Genomic DNA, 17,651 nt, shown 5'->3' with positions numbered 1-17,651 from the left:
CTTTTCGACGGTAGCAAAATTAATGTCTTAATATTTAAAAAAAAATTAATTTTAGCGTAACTTGTCCACTATTACTTATAAAAGTGCAGGCCATATGGCTAGATTCTTAAGTTCTGATAAAAGTTTTATGAGAGATCCATTTGCTTTAAAAATTTCTACTTTGGTTCGCTACCACTAGAAAGAATTATTTTCAAAATCTTCATAAGTTGGAGGGTATTTTGTTTGTTTGATATGTAGGAAATCTCGACGTTAAGCGCTTCTAACCGATTCATCTATACTGTTTTGGCATTTCGACTAGATGTAATATGCATACCTGCCAACTTTTGATCCCTTCCATTATGAATTTTCCCAGTGGTAGTAAAATGGAATTAAAATTTCCATTGTAAGCAACAAAATACGTTATATTTGAAAAAGCTTTAGCTGACAACCGTAATAGTAACACATATTAACCTATATGCTAAATTTTTTTAAGAATAGTGGTGATCAAAATCATTTAAAAAATAAGTTTATAAAAGAAAAAATAGTATATATTTACTATCACTTTAAATATAAAAATAAAATTTTACGCTAAATGCGTAAAAGTTGGCAGGTGTGAATATGCAGTTCAAAGTTCTAAGATAGGATCAGATAATAAGTCCATGATGAGGTGAGGCATGAGTGGATTCAGTAGTACATCAGTTGTATGGGGAATTCCCCTGGATTAAATTCGTGAGAAGATGCAGCACATCTTCAGAGATGCCAACTGCTCCGGACACGCCAAAATAATAAAAAAAAAACGGTAAATAGCTACAAAGTAAATTTTGCAAATAGTTGATTATTTTGCTTGTTTTTTAAAAGGCATATCATGACATAATTATTCTAAAGTGATGTATTATATAAGCCTATAAATTATTTAGAAATAGTGGTGGATAAAAATCTACTAAATTGAATTTATTAAACTGAGAATCACAATCGATAAACTACCACTTTAAAGTATATATTTGCTGTCCGGAGCAAGTTGGCATCTCTGCATCTTGGTTCTTCAGCGAGTCTTTGAGTTCACAGTTAGAGGGTATGTAAATTGGTGAATTGTATGAGCCTACGAATTATTTAAAAATAGTGGTGGATAAAAATCCAGGAAATTGAATTTATTAAAATAAGAATCACAATTGATAAACTACCACTTTATAATACATATTTGCTGTCCGGAGCAAGTTGCATACCTGCCAACATTCATTCTTTTCGAGAATGGATTTTCCAAGTGGTAGTAAAACAATTACCGAAAAACAGTTTTACTCAAAAAGATATTTATATTTTAACCAGATTGAATTTTGCTATCGTGAGAACTAATATGCTTTTTATATATTTGTTATAATTATTTATATGTAGTGGTGGTCAAACTCCTTTATAATTATTAATATAATTCGTAAAGTTTAGTGAAATAACATGAATTTTGCTAGCACTTTAAATATGAAAAAAAAAAATAATAATCTTCCGGGCAAACCGGAAGAGTTGGCAGGTATGAAGTTGGCATCTCTGAACTACCATTCTTTAAATCTATGGTTGCCAATTTTTGTTGCTTGCGGAACCCTACATGATAGAGCTTCTTTTGGTGGAATCCCCACTTTATAAATAAAGTACATTAGCAATTGTTAAGATACTTCAGGGACTAAAAATGTTAGAAGTGGTAAAAACTTAATTCATTTTTAATTTATTTAATTTATTAATAATTATTAAATCTTAACTACAATCGTGACATACATTGCAAATTACTCATATTATGAATTTGAAAGATATCTTTGGTTATAAGGTGACTTTCACCTTATAACCAATATATGTTGAATTAAATGATAATTTTAACTCTCTTAACACGTTCAATGCCATGGGGATTACCGGTGAATGGCGAAGCCAAGATAATTCGAGTAAATTTTGATTTTTTAATATTATTATCGTTACTAAAAGGGTTTGAAGAAATTAAAGCAGTATAGAACACTCAAAATTAGTTTAATTTATATACTTTTTTTTTTACTTTTATTTACAAAAATTGGGCACCTGGGCCTCTTAGCGCATCTAGAAATTTACACCCATACATCTAGAAATTTACAAAAAATTTATAGTAATAACATTTTGAATTTAGCAGTCGATGTGGTAGCTAATACTTTGCTTGAGTAAATATAACATTTGAATATCTGATTCATCGAATCTAAGTTGAAGTATATAAATATAAACATAATTTGACATATATATACGTAAGTTGACATAAATAAATATTAACATAAATTGATACATATTTCACTAATTAAATTTCTATATTTTAACTAGCACATATTTAATTATGACATACATTGAAGTTCATTCGAATACATTGTGGTAGCCATAAAAAAAAATCAAGCCGTTCGCTTGTGAAATAATAAAACAATGAAAAATTCAATATGACAAATTGACGTTTTTACATAACATTAGAAATATTGATTGTAGACTTTAATTTAAATTAAAGATATAACATGATTTGATATGTACAATAATTGATTTTTGAAAAATGAAGAACATAATTGATGAATATAGATAAATTATACCTTGATTCATGATAAAATAACATATTTGGAGAAAATGCAGTAAATATATTTTATTAGAGAAATATTGTTCCTTAAATAGAATAGAATTTGCAAAAGAATTTAACGTGCATAAGTTGATAAATACATATGCATTAATTGGCTATATTTTCAGAAAATAAAATTTGATGTAATTTAATTTAACGTAAGTAAAAGTCTACTGTGAAAAGTTCAGTGAATTTAACTTGAGAGTCTTGGAAATAAAAATAGAATTCACTGTGATTGAGATGTTTCCCCGATGATATTCCGCAGAAGACGTAGCACTTCTTCATTTTTGAGCAATTCCTGCAATTCTTTGATTAATGACACTAATCGGTGAGCAAGTTTAGGCGTTGAATTTGATGTTGCTCGAGGGCTCCTTCTGCTGGGGCGGGTCTCGCACCCAGTATAGTTGGCTGTGTGGTTTTTGTAACAATTACAGCACTTTGGAGGTGTTGTTCTGTCTTTGTTGCATTCATGAGACCTGTGGTTTTCAGCGCATTTTACACACCTTGCAGGCGCATTGCAGTGGCTTTGCTTATGTCCATAATTTTGGCAGTTGTAACATTGTGTAGGTCGTCGACCTCCTCGAAATCTTTCGATTTTGATCGGAATCTGCTGTATGTTGTTGACTTCGAATATTCTTTGGTGATTCGCCGTTGATGTTAGGATTATGAGAAAGAGTGGAAGGAGCCGATAGGCCTCTCCCATTCTCTTCTTAAACTGCACTATTTTAAAGGTTTCAACGTTGTTTTTCTGTAATTCTGTATTGATGGCATCTGTATCAAAGTCCACAGGCAGGCCACGGACCAAAACCTTAATAAATCTAGCTTGCGGTGTTATTTCAGGTTTGCTGGGTGGATCCCGTACTTTGTCGGTATCCTCCTTAGGTTTTGTTGTCGGCAAGATAGTGACGTCATGTGTTGAATTATGTTGGCTAGAAGAAGGACAGCTGTTAATTTATATACTCAGAGATGCCAACTTGCTCCGGACAGCGAATAAATATTTTCAAGTGGTAGTTTATTAATTGCGATTCTTGGTTTAATAAATTCTATTTAGTAGATTTTTATCCACCACTATTTCTAAACAATTCGTAGGCTTATATCATTCACCACTTTCTAAACCTTTTAAAAAAACTAGCTAAATCTGTATAATATTTGCAAATTTAGTTTGTAGTAATTTACCGTTTGGCCAGACGGGCACGTTATGTATAATTAGCGTGGCATTCAACGTATTAAACTAGATTTTTAGTAATTTCCACTTTTTAGTCGCCTGTAGCATCCCAAAAAATATAACGAATTAGTTTATAAGAAAATTTTTTTGAACTTCTTTTTTTTAAAAATCAAAACCAGCACAAATGCTAAATTCTACGCTTTCAGAAAAAGTGTTAATAAATAGGCAGATAATATATTAATAAAGCTTGTAGAAGAAAGATAAGCTTACTATTTAACAGCGCCACCAGCATATATTATAAAAAATTGGATTTTATATCATACTCTGAATTTTCGTTATGTAATGGTAGAAAAATTACTTAGAATGAAAAATTCCAAACTAAAAATAAGTTAAATTTCGTTATCATTGGAAATTACTTTTTTACAAAGGCGGGCAAGTTAGCACCTCTGATACATTGTATGAAAAAAGTACTTAATTTTAATCTCTTGATTTTGAATTTTATAATCAGCAATTTTTGTATCTTTAGTTTAGTTTAGTTGTGAAATTTGTTTTTATGTAACTCAGCTGAATTCGCTGGTCTTCAGTTGTTTCTAGTTTAGTAATTTTTGCCGTATGCGTAAGTTGAAATTGAATAAATTGAGCTGAATTATGGTTTTTGAAAAAGAACTGTTATTAACTGTGAGAAGGGTTATTAGGAAAAATATTTATTTATTCTTGAATTTAGTTATTTTATTTCGCATTGTAAATTTTGATGATAAATACCGATGCAATCATTTGTAAACGCATATTTTTTGTATTCTTTTTTTGTTTTCGTATTTTCTTATAACAGTTGATGGGAAGTAGTTATATTTATTTAAATTTTGCTTGAATAAGCTTATGAAACTAACCAAAATATTAAATAAATAATAGATTATTAGACGGATAAAAACATAGTTACAGGTTTCAAAAACCATAATTGGTTAAAAAAAACCTCCTAACTCCATTAAACTTGTCTGACTGAACAATTGAATCGAAATTTGTTGTTCTGGAAAGGGTTGAAATTAAATCAGGTCTGCAACTTTCTACGGTTTTTGTAAAATTTTTTACTTTAATGGTATCTAAATTAATGTTTTATTTTTTATTCATTTAAACTTATTTTCCACACCACTTCGTACAAATGCTTTAAAAGTTCATAAACAAAGCCACTTCGGTCACGTTTACCGTGGAGAAGCTTATAAAATGTTGGTCAAATTACCGAAAACTCTAAAAGGTTTGGCTTTAAACACGTTGAATGCCACGCTAATTTTACATGGCTTGCCCGTCTGGCCAAACGGTAAATTACTACAAACTAAATTTGCAAATATTATACGGATTAAGCTAGTTTTCTTAAAAGGTTTAGAAAGTGGTGAATTATATAAGCCTACGAATTGTTTAGAAATAGTGGTGGATAAAAATTTACTAAATTGAATTTATTAAACCAAGAATCACAATTAATAAACTACCACTTGAAAATGTTCATTCGCTGTCCGGAGTAAGTTGGCATCTCTGTGTATGTAAATAAAACTATTTTTGTGTGTTCTGTATTGCATTAATTTCTTCAAAGCCTTTTAGTAACGATAATAATATAAAAAAATTAAAAATTTACTTGAATTACGTGTTTCTAATAATCTTGGCTTCGTCGGTGACCGGTGACCCCCGTGGTGCTACGAACAGACTCTGTGCCAGTCACCGATGACCCCATGGCATTCAACGTGTTAAAGCAGGCTTGCCAACTTTCTTCGCTTTTCGTAAAAATTTACTTCAATACTAGGTTTGTGGGACGAGTCATTTTGACGCATTTCGAATTTTATAAGGAAAATTACAAAACCCGTTTGAATTTTTATTTTATCTCTTGTAATGACTTTTATCCATTGATCGAAGCAAATATATATTGAATTCTATTTTCTTCAAAAGTGTTGAAATATTGAAATTCTCTTTATGGTATACCTATCTCTTCAGACGTGGGTCAATTTTACGAGATCGTAATTTAGATAAAATTTTGAGTAAACATACAAACATAACATCAATAATAAACAGGAATGTGCCGACAATACTTCGATCCGTTATCCGATATCGTTATCTTGAATAATACAAGCGATAAACAACTGTCGCCGATAAGCGATAATAGAAAGAACAAACGCATTATGTTAATTGATGTCAGATTTTGAAGGTTTCAGTTGCTTAGTTCGAGTATTGAAAAATAAAATACTAGAATATTTCAGAAATATATATATCTCACATTTTCATTTTTTTTCTTATACTATATAATTACATTGCTTTCTAAGTGCAGAGATGCCAACTGCTCCGGACACGCAGAAATAATTACTTTACTTTCAAAAATTGGGCACCTGAAGGCCCATATCCCATACATCAGGGGTCCCCAACCCTATGCCCGCTGGCACCATGGCGCCCGTCGATCGATCTAGGTGCGCCCGCTGCTTGTGCCCAACGATAAAATATTTCAGTTTTCCATTTTCCCAATAAATGCTATGCAAATACATATTGAGGTACGCTGGTTCAGTAATGGCAAAGTACTTGATAGATTTCTACATTTAATTGGAGAAATAAAAAATTATCTTGCAGCCAAAAATCAAACATTTTTGGAACTGAGAGATCCTCTTTGGCTAGCAGATTTGTCTTTCATAATGGACATAATGGAAAAAACTAAATAATTTAAACTTGGAGCTGCAGGAAAAAGACAAACATAAAGCAAAAATGATAAAGGCTATAAACTCGTTCAGAGCTAAGCTAGTTTTGTGGATATCACATTTGAAAATGAAGTCTCTTGTGCATTTTCCAAACATGAAAAAAATGTTAGGTGACAGTGAAATTGACTTATTAACATTTGTCATCAACCTCCAATTGTTTAAAGATCAATTTAAAAAGCTCTTTCAACAATTTAATATCATCGAGCCTTTGATAACTTTTTTGTTAATCCTTTTACCAACCAAATAAACGTTACCGTAATAGCAACATACATTTCAGAATTTCTTCAAGTAAAGCGAGAAGAATCGAAGATAGAAATTGTGGATCTTCAGAATGACATTATCATCAAAACTATTATATCCCATGAGAAATTCTGGAATATAATTGAAGGAATAAATTCCATTCTTAAAAATAGCATTATATTCTCCCAATTATCTAGCGCTGGCCAGCGAAATGCCATGCCTAACACCACATTGACTGTATTTTATAAATAATTTTTATATTTCATATGTTTTGAAAGCAATTTAGTAATTATTTATTTTACACAAGAAAATTAATACTAATTATATTCATATGTTAAATTAATTTTTAAAATGAAATTTTTTTGTGCACTATATGTAGCGTGTAATATTACCTATGTCTACCAACTATAAATTTATCTTGAAAAAATAAATGGTGCCCGCCATTCGACCAATGTTCTGGTATTTGCTCTTAGGTACAAAAAGGTTGGGGACTACTGCCATACATCATTTAATATTACGTAAACTTATTATAAAACAGTTTGAGTTCAGCAGTCTATGGGGTGGCTGTTATCAAAATAATTAATTAAACGGTTAAATAACTACTAAGGAAATTTTGCAAATATATAGTGGTGAATTATATAAGTCTGCGAATTGTTTAGAAATAGTGGTGGATGAAAATCTACTTAATTGAATTTATTAAACCAAGAATCACAATTGATAAACTACCACTTTAGAATATATATTTGCTGTCTGGAGCCAGTTGGCATCTCTGTAAGGGCTGCTATAGGTATTCGTTCATGCGTCAAATTGACGCGTGTTCCTAGAGATATGTATATAAGAAACGTCCGTATACCTAGTGTTAATTGTATCTAAGTTAATGTTTTAATGTATTATTTTTTATTCATTTAAACTTATTTTCCACACCACTACATACAAATGATTTAAAAGTTCATAAGCAACGTCAATTTTGTTCAGCTTTTTCGTGGAGAAGCTTATGAAATGTTGACCAGGTTACCGAAAATTTTGAAATATTTGGTTTTTAAATGTCTTTCACTCTGTAAAATATTTTACAGAAACCGTAGTAGCTGGCATTTCTGAAGTATATGTATAAAATGACCGACTTACCCAATCATTAGCATAGATCTCCTTAAGACGTTATTTGAAAATTTAAACTTGAAAAATTTAGATAAAAAAATAAAGATTTCTATAAATTACACTTGGATATGTTACATCTTCTTACATTTTTCGGGTTGAAATCAAAGAAAATACCAGGGCTAGTGACAAAAGAATTTTCATTTTTAAATGTCGTTTCTGACGTTTAGTTATCTATAATGTGTGTCATAAAGCTAAATTGTTCTTGAATCAATCATGATACATATAACGCAATATTATAGTCACGTTAAATCGATTTTTGTCAAGAATTGAATCCAGAACTTCATTATTCTTGACAACTCTAAGAAATAAATCATACTTTTACTCTCTCATTTGTCATATCAACATCTTAGATAATAATTCCTTCATGACGTTGGAAAATTTCTGATTAATATTAATTTTTTCGTGATGTTTCAAAATAGGCTGCTTCGTGATTTATGACTTAGAGTATGCATTACATTTCTTAAAATAGATCACGTTTTGCCAATTATAACCATGCATGAAAACGCTATAAATCACTTATCATGCATAGTTATAACAAGAATGATTATATATTTATGATTACATCTAGCGTTCTATGAGCTGCCTATTTCTAATTAGTATTTACATAGCTGATAGAGATTAAGAATTTAATTTAAAACGACATAGAGTTTCTTTATTGAAAAGCTATTGCGAAATACATTTGAAAATAAATGTACTGAAAGTATATGGTCATAGTTATTATTTAGATTTTAACTGATTTTTGAATCTATAAACTGCACATCTGGACAAACAAAATCTATTGATTTATTGGAAAATAAGGTAAGTTTCATGGTATATAAGCATAGAGAATTTATCAAAACTTCACTATTTTACGGAACGACGTAAAAATGGATTCCTCCTACTTCCAAACATATATACTTGTCATTGGCATCATATGCAGTAAGTTTTACTTTATGTTACCACATTTTTGAACGGATTTAAGATATTTTAGCTTAGCTGACTTCAAATATGTAAATGGTTTCTCTATACAAACTACAGTTTTTATGCAATTTAATAATATATCCTTAATCAGGAATTTTTAAAATTCACTCGAGTGAATACTAAATATCCCCATTTCTTTGCTACGTAGGGAGTGGTAGGAAGAAGATGAGATCTTTGCTTGAGATCTTCGTCAATGGCAGATACCGTGGTTACGTCTATATATGCAAGGAATATTAAAGCAAAAATATATCGCAAATACCCTGCTTTTATAACAATAATGATCAAAACCGTTATTGCAGGTATCACGTCATCAAGAGCGGTATGTCCATCTGATAGAAGCAAACCTTGGTGCTATGATGATTCTCTACCTAATGGTAAGAATAAACATTCATTTTGAAATGCAAAATTTTTTTTCAGCAAAAATTAAGCTAATTGATCAATACATATATAAGTACTATAAATGCAAACAAACTTTAAAAACGCATTGAAAATTAAAAAATATCGATTCTCAAGTACTACACTGTATGAAATTCTGGATCAAATTACGGTAAAAAGTACTAGCACCTTAAGTGCCGATACTTTTTACCGTAGCTTCAATTTTTTCGTAGAATTAATGGAACAAGAGATCTGATAGTGTACAGTAAGTTTTACAGCAATAGTCACTGTAAAATCACTGAATCATTGTAATTAAATATGTACTAGAAGGCTTTGCCCCCTACTCGCTGGCGCTCGCCAATCCCCGGAACTGCTTTCTCAGTTCATTTCGGATTGCTTCGCAATCCAATGCTCGCTTTGCTCGCTCATTGGAAACGTTCCTAACGTCTAGCTTTTGTATACTTTTTGAATACTGATGTTCCGAAAACTTCTCACTGTAGAAAATTCTAAACCTGTACATTTCAATATTAATTTAAAATTGCAAACAGTTCACATATTTTGCTTAATCACACTATTTTAAACTTCAGTTGTTGAGAAAAGTAACTGTTGTAAGTTTTGTTTTAAAGTCTTTCCCACCAGAGGGCTAAAGCCATGTGTTGTAAAACAATATGAAATAGTAGTCTGCCACTGAACGCCGGATGTAAAGCATCGGCTTTGATGAAGATAATTTTGTATTTTTAATTCTCTGAAGGGCGCCACCTTAATAATATGGAATTTGTAAAATAAATGTATATATTTTTGATTGTTGATGAAGCCCATCATTTTGTGTTTTCATCAGTGTTCAGAAGCAGAACAACTATAAGTTTTTTATTTTATCACAAAAATATAAAATGTATAAAAAACAAAGAAAAGAGTAAGAAAATGAGTATAGTCATAGAAAAAGTTAAAATTATAATATAGTATTTGTCAGTTAAAATAAAACTTTTTGTTTAAGTCATTGCTAACAATTCAAATTTCTCCGAGGCAATTCTAAAGTATAAATTAAGGTAGTATTGTTAAGTTGAAACACAATATTTTTAGTTTTGATGTCAACAATACAATTCAATTTTTCACAAAAACGATTGTTTCCATTGTTAAGTTCAATGTCAACAATTCAAATTTTTCTGAGGCAACTCTTAACCTCTAAATATTATTTTTTTTATGTACACATTTCTAAATGTCAGTATTCAACCACAAAACAACTTAAAGTCCTCAAATTTAGCATGAAGTTGTAAAATGTAATGAAAGAGGGTCATAGCAATAATGAAAGTAGAAGTAAAGTTAGTACTGTAAAATTAAAACAATATTTTTAATCAATGAGCCAAGTTCTTCAAGAAGCAGTTGTAGAAGTAGGTTGTTTATTTAAAACTTTTTATAGAATTTCTTTAAGAACACAATTGTTAATTTGGGCATTTGGCGATACAACACTTTTAGAATTGAAGGATTTGTTACGTCAAGCGCTCAGGTATCATAATTTTGATCTAGTTGCGCTTCTATGTCATTTTGATTTATGTTGCTAAGTTAACTTTCAAAAAATTCTATGGCTGGCAACAGCATTTTTATTTTTTAAGTTGTTTATTTTTATTTCTTTTAGAATTCGTAATTTTTTTAGTGAAATGTTTTTTAACCTAACAGAATTCTTTGCCGACTGTTATAAATGCTTTATAAATGCGACTTTGCCGATAAATGAAGAAAATAAAGTAAATATTTAAGTGTTGTGAAAAGAATCTTATTTAGTTGTACAGAGTACTTCTTTAAAAAGGAAAACTGTCACCACCAGCGGAAAAGAAATACAGCCAAAATTTGGGAGCCACGTAAGAGAATTATATATAATAGATTAATTAATTGTAATTTTCTCAGTAATATTTACTGCTAAATCACTAAATCATCGTAATTAGACAAATAATATTGTAAATTTACGGTATAAAAGGGCAAAATAGATTTTGCAGAAGTACATTACTCATTACCGTACCATTGTACGGAATTTTTACAATATAGTCGGGAATATGTTAGCATTGTTTTCTTTAACACGTTCGCTCCGGGAAAAGTGAAAATACTGGTACGGGAAAAGAGAAAATACTGGTAGAAGAACTACTTCAATATTCGGGAGGAGTTAATCTATTCTCAACAATATTTATCACGGACCTTGAACTTGAACTGAGTTTGTCTTCAGTGCACCTGTCCGCGAAGCGGACACTACACACTTTCATCGGTGGTTGTGCCCGTGGGCACCTGGAATATTGACGTTGTACGTGGATCATAGGCAGTGAAATGCAGAGGCGGTGGTCAAATTAAAATCTACTTTTTAATTTTACGCTTAGATTTGAGATTTAAGAAATGTTTTAGTAAGTAATCTGAAGTTGGAAATGTTTATGCTTAAAATGAGTCTCTGTTAGAACAGTGACCCGGTCGTCCTGGTTTAAACCACTCGTACCGGGTTGCTGACTGTACTGATTTACAGGAAGCTACGGTAGAAATTTATCACGGCGCAGAAGCAATTCAATATAAATATTGAATCCGTTAAAAACAATTGGTAGTTATGGATTTTTATTATTCCCGGAAAAAAACTAAAAAATGAAATTTATTGTTACCAGTTTTTACTCCGGTGCGCTGCCAAGATGAGACAATCTAGCGTGACCCACCGGTGGGTCACCCCGGCGTGAACGTGTTAAGGGACAGAGTATTGTAACTAAAGTGTAATAAAGTGTACTAGACTTTATTGTTTCCCAAAATTTTAGAATTGTTACGTTCGTAAGAGAATATTACGTCATGTTACATCTTTACGTTAAAGAGATAATAAACAGTTACACAAATATGCGTATTTGCTCGAAAACACATTAATTCGTTTGAAAAATATTCATTTCTACTTGTTAATATTTGCATTTACTTGAAAATGACTGCTTTTGTTCCTTTCTTTAGGTCCATCAAATTGGTACCGCACGTTTCCCAATTGCAGTGGACAAAGGCAATCACCCATCAATATCATAACGACACAAGTGTTGTCAGACCCAAGGAACCTTGTAGTCGCAAATTATGACCAACCTATTAGTCGACTCAGGATTGAAAATAATGGCTACAGGAGTGAGTTTTAAAGCTTTTTAATTAATCTATTCTATGTAAATATATATTTTATTACGAGTTCTTCCTGCTCTCGTGCCACAGGTCCTTGGTTCGATCCTCGGGCCGGCGGCCGAGGTTGACTCAGCCTTTCTTCCATTTAGTGGGTCGATAAAATGAGCATCAAGCTTGGGGACGAAACACTGGGGTTCGACGTTCGGCTGACCACCCAACTGAAACAACTGCCCTTGCTCCCCAGAGCCCAAGTTCGAGAAAACTGAGATGGGCACAGTAGGCCTTGACACTGAGTTTAGTTGTTTTTTTAAAAATATATTTTATTATATTATCTGTGCAGATATGAAATACCGTGTGTTGTTATTGAAGTTAATTATACGATTCATTATATTTATTATCATTCATAATATATTCATTACATTTAGAAACTGAAATGGTGACCATTTCAGTTGTTCAAAGGACTTTGACATTTAATGGATCAATGTACACGTTGAACTCTGTTCATGTCCATGTAGGTAGAAGTTCAAATTTAGGTTTAGAACCCGCAATCAATTTTCAAAAAAGTACTCTATCGACATACTTCAAGATTTATTTTCCTTTAACGACAAATTACTCTGCAACTAAAACATTAAAAAAAGCTCTCCAGTATATCCCTGGTAAAACTGAAATGGTGACCAACACTTCAGATAGCATTTTGTACTCACACAGATGGCATTCTCATAGCATGCGCAGCACAGCAGATTGCATTTACTAATTTTATTTGATGATAAATAATTTTATTTTAAATATAGTTTAATTTTATTTGTAACGATTGTATTTAGGGAATGCAAAATTCCTCCACTGAGTTACGCAGTAATAACATTGGTTCAAAATGCAAAGTACACTACTGCTGTTTCTTCTCTCTAGTGTTCTTGCATTCTCTAAATTTACTTGATACATGCATCAAATGTATTTAGTGAAGGCAACCGAGTAACGCAAATGATAATATTGGTTCAAAACACAAAGCTTATTACTACTATTTCTCCTCCATATAAATTTGTATTCACTAAATTTATTTGATACATGTATCAAATGTATTTAGTGAATGCGAAATTCTCAAGCTGAACAAAGGAAATAATAACATTGGTCCAAAATTCTAAACTAACTACTGTCATTTCTCCGTTTGTTCTTGTTATTTAATTCATGCTATCGAGATTCTATATTTAAAGAATTTTTTTGTGTGCAATTTCAGTATCTTTGTATCCCATGGACGGTGTTCAAAGGACTTTGACATTTAACGGATCAATATACACGTTGAAGTCAGTTCATTTCCACGTTGGGAGTAGTTCAAATCCTGGTTCAGAACACGCAGTTAATGAACGAAAATACACTATCGAAGTGAGTGTCCTTTAATTTCTACTTTATCTAAAAATGCGGAATTATATAAGCAACTGTAACAATTGGACAAGCCTCCATACGGTTTTTTGTAGGTAGTCCGATCAGACCAATATGAAGGTAAAAAAATTAGTGAAAGAACCATTTAATATGAAATCTATTAAAAATGAGAAAGTGGTAGCAAATATATGTCTAAAATTTTTTTTAATTTATGAATATAATGGGATTGTTTTATTTACTTGTCAACCAGTACAGATTCAATTCTCAAATATATATATATGATAAATTTCTCTCAAGTACTTTTAAATTTTCAAACTCTTCTACAATGTAAAAGTAAAACAGCTCAATCAAATTGCAAACTGTATCCGATAGATGGCGACACCAATGTTAAACAAAACTTCTGTAAATTTATCATTTTAACATGCTATATTTGTTTTAAACATTAAACTCTAACTTATTAATGCTAAATTGCCAAATGTATCTGTATTTATATCGATTTTATTCATAACTATATCACAACTTATGACTGCATCAAATTTAAATTCCATTTAACGTTAAAATATCAGTTGCACTTGTTCATATTTTAAATTTTTCATTCATATTTAAAATTCACAACGTATGATTGCATTAAACTTAATCCCATACAATGATTCAACACCAACTGTGCTTTATTATATTCATGAATAATTTTTTGATTATTTCATAAATCATGATTCATATTAAGTAACAATTCATGTTTAATTTTTCAGGCAAATATGTTTGATCTTTTATTTTATTTTGCTACTTTAATGCTGCATAAATCAAAATGTTTGTAATTCAACCTGTAAATTATTTCATGATGTATGGGTTAGGGGCCGCTACGCGGCCTAGGCACCCAGTTTTTTGTTAAATAAAGCGTAAAGCGTAAGTACTTTTAAATTAGAATTAGGGTTCATGCGCACAAGTGGTTCGCTTTTTCAATAATCTGCGCTGACTACTTATAAGAAACCATGTGGAGGCTTTCTGATGTAGGAGGTAATGAACAAACCCGTAATTATTAAGTACCCGTAAGAATTAAGTTATTCTCATTAAATATCTGTGAACTGAATTATTATTAAAGGGTAATGAACCTCCATTTCTAAGTTTTTGCTTAACTTGAAATTATAAAATGATAGTGACAAAATGTTAAGAAAAAAAATATTTTTTTCCTCAATAGTTTCATTTTGCATTTTACGATTTTATTTAGTCTTTATTACTAAATAAAAAAAAATCACCGCATTTTTATAAATTTTTTGCGTGGCACTTTCATTTTTTTAAAATAAAATAAAGAGCAAAGATGTACAGGTTTAAAATTCTCAAGGAAAAAAAAAAGAATATATTTTGTTGTACACTTTTATCTTTACTTCCAAATAGGATAGTTATTACTGTTTTTTGGTTAACAATAGACATGAACCACATGTTTCTTATCAAGCTAAATACTGTCGTGCAATTGAAAAGCGCAAGCGACAAAACGTAATGTAAACGTAAGTGATAAAAAATTCAAAATTGAGATTTTTGAAGTTATACTTCTTATGCGACTTCCAACAAGGTTGCGTTAAACGTTTAACGCTGCATTTTTATTGGCCGGGAAATCACGTGGTAGGATCCAGTTTTCCCTCATTCATTTCCATATTGTTTTGGTTCTCACTAGCATAAAAATAATAAAAGTATTGTTTTTCTATAAATATTTTTTTAGTTTGATTTGATACACATATATTTAATAGGATAGTATTTTTTATTTTCAAATTTAGTGGATAACAATTGTAAAAAATGAATGAAAACAATCCCAAAGACTATGCGACGGAATTAAGGTTATGTCATGGTACGTCTCTTGTGAATATCAATTGATTGTTAGGTTTTCTCTTTTGAAATTACATTATGACGCATCCACATACATTATTAATACAAATACATTTTCCATGGCGAGACGATGAGGCAACCACAAGCACTTCCACTGGTTCAAGAGGTCCACGAGGGAAAAATGCACAATATTACCGTTATTACAGAGCACGGAAGCGAGCGGAGCAGGAAAAAGAGTCGCTGAATAGAACTAGTGATCCTTCTACGACTGCTGATTCTTCTACAATTAACGTCGCAGGTTACGAAGTTTAACTTCTTCCGCTCGGAGGGACTCCACGTACTATTTTTTTTATATATTTGGCATCTATGCATAGTTGAAAACTGTTTATTAAAGTGCCAAGAGCCAAACAGCAAAGTAGTAACCTTAAATCAAAATTTTAAAATATGAATTTTTTGAAAGAAAAAAAAAGAACTGAAATGAAACGAATAGAGCAATATTTATCGTAAACATATGAATTGCGGAAACATTTTTTGCATTTATAAAATATGTAATAGTATTAATAAAATAAATACTGTTAATAAAGATATTAAGCGTTAGCTAGCAAAATTAAATAACACATAAAATAATAAAGGAGATAAAAGTGATTAAAATAAACTAGTTAATTTGAGGGGTAATATATTTTTTTTGCTTTTTTAACGTAGAAAAATTGGTTACAGTGTCTCAACACAACTGGTGGAAATCAAAAGGTTTTTTAGTTTGATACTGGTCTTATACTATGCTACCAGCTTGAATGCGTAGCAAGGTGCACCTTAAATGCTTCGCTTTCAGCAAAATATTTCATAGAGTGGTTGACATTTAAAAACCAAAGCTTTCAGAACTTATGGTAATTTTCCATTATTTTTAAATCCTCACCGCGAGAATGCTGGAACAAAGTACCATTGCACATGAACTTTAAAATTATTTATAGGTAGTGACATGGAAAATAAGTTTAAATGAATAAAAAATAATGCATTGAAAGCATGAACCAGTATAATAAATATTTACAAGAAAACGGAGAAAGATGGCTGCCCTGTAAATGTACCGTTGGTGAAAGTCGTCTTGTTGATTGTGGTGAAGAGAGGGATAGGATTTCAAACGCAGCCCACGTCATCTGAGCAGGGTTAAAATGACGTGGCACTCCTATCGTGGCAATTAAAAGCTAGAGCCCTGAAATCGAGTCTTGATGAAACATAAAACACAATTGACATTAGAAACGGATTTTTTAATTTTACGGGTAGAGTTAAGGATTTTTCTTGATTGACCGTTTTTAAGTGAAATTAAGTTAATCTTTTTCCCAAACATTTGGGTAGATGGAATTTATTTTTATATTTTCGACGTCACTGCCCTATTTTATTTTAATTGAAATATAATGATTGCAATTTGAATGATGAAAATTTTTTTTGCAATTTTTAACAGTAATTATCATAGCCTAATTGTAATAGTATATATAGCCTAAATTAGCAGTAAAATGTGGTTGTATTTCTCAATGTTTCATTTAAAATGCTTTAAAAATTAAAAAATTAATTAATTTTTTTCAGTGTCATTTGGAGCATTGTACTCAAGATGGGCGCTTACTTACTTTGGCATCTTTTATACAGGTATACATGTCGTTATTTAAAATATTACTATTTATATTAAATAAACAGTCCGAAATTAAAGGAGGCATTCTCAAACATAGCTAGTAAAATAGTTATTTAATACTAGTGGGCTGCGCCCCCTGCTTGCTAACGCTCGCCAACCCCGAAAATTGCTACGCTGTCTTATATGGTTTGCTTCGCAAACCAAGGTCGCTTCGCTCTCTACTAATTTAGGTACATTGCAAGTGCACAAAATTCTACGAACTCAAAACAATCATTCAAATCCATATAACAACTTTTTTTTTAAAAAAAATTACATCTTTTTAGTAAATACTAAGTCATTAAAATAAATTTGAATTCTAATAAGTGACATGCAATTCGTTAAACCTATTAGAAATGTGCCATAGTATAAAATCTTAAGATAAAATTTCTAAAACTGATATCTCTTTAAAAAGGTTAAAATTTTGGCTATAATTAAGTCTATTAAAAATTGAAATAAGTGAATTGCAATGGAAAAACCTGCATAAACAAA

The 17,651-nt window shown here is 30.9% G+C and overlaps 2 protein-coding genes across 5 annotated transcripts in view; one reads left to right on the top strand and one right to left on the bottom strand.

Moving 5' to 3' along the window:
* Window positions 1–8,308, bottom strand: part of LOC139426477 (uncharacterized) — an 11,982-nt gene extending 3,674 nt beyond the window's left edge. Inside the window, exons 1-2 of one of the 4 annotated variants that reach the window (XM_071185520.1) lie at window positions 7,835–8,167; window positions 2,446–3,507 (exon numbers count right to left, since the gene is read on the bottom strand). In XM_071185520.1, coding sequence (XP_071041621.1) covers window positions 2,805–3,507; window positions 7,835–7,848 — 717 coding nt within the window. In that variant the 5' untranslated portion in view covers window positions 7,849–8,167 and the 3' untranslated portion in view covers window positions 2,446–2,804. Of the gene's footprint in view, window positions 1–2,445; window positions 3,508–7,834 lie in introns of those variants that run through there. The other 3 variants (XR_011637757.1, XR_011637758.1, XR_011637756.1) reach the window with 3 other exon arrangements.
* Window positions 8,309–8,678: 370 nt separating this feature from the next.
* The window catches only part of LOC107448173 (carbonic anhydrase 7-like), a 14,223-nt gene continuing 5,250 nt past the window's right edge, over window positions 8,679–17,651 (top strand). Inside the window, exons 1-5 of the mRNA XM_043052151.2 lie at window positions 8,679–8,782; window positions 9,124–9,198; window positions 12,158–12,319; window positions 13,542–13,687; window positions 17,081–17,140. Of these exons, the coding sequence (XP_042908085.1) occupies window positions 8,731–8,782; window positions 9,124–9,198; window positions 12,158–12,319; window positions 13,542–13,687; window positions 17,081–17,140 (495 nt within the window). The 5' untranslated portion in view covers window positions 8,679–8,730. The remainder of the gene's footprint in view (window positions 8,783–9,123; window positions 9,199–12,157; window positions 12,320–13,541; window positions 13,688–17,080; window positions 17,141–17,651) is intronic.

Source organism: Parasteatoda tepidariorum, chromosome 9 (genome assembly GCF_043381705.1).
Source record: "Parasteatoda tepidariorum isolate YZ-2023 chromosome 9, CAS_Ptep_4.0, whole genome shotgun sequence".
NCBI classification, from domain to species: domain Eukaryota; kingdom Metazoa; phylum Arthropoda; class Arachnida; order Araneae; family Theridiidae; genus Parasteatoda; species Parasteatoda tepidariorum.
The sequence above is the reverse complement of the archived record's forward strand: the minus strand, read 5'-3'. Positions and strand labels throughout refer to the sequence as shown.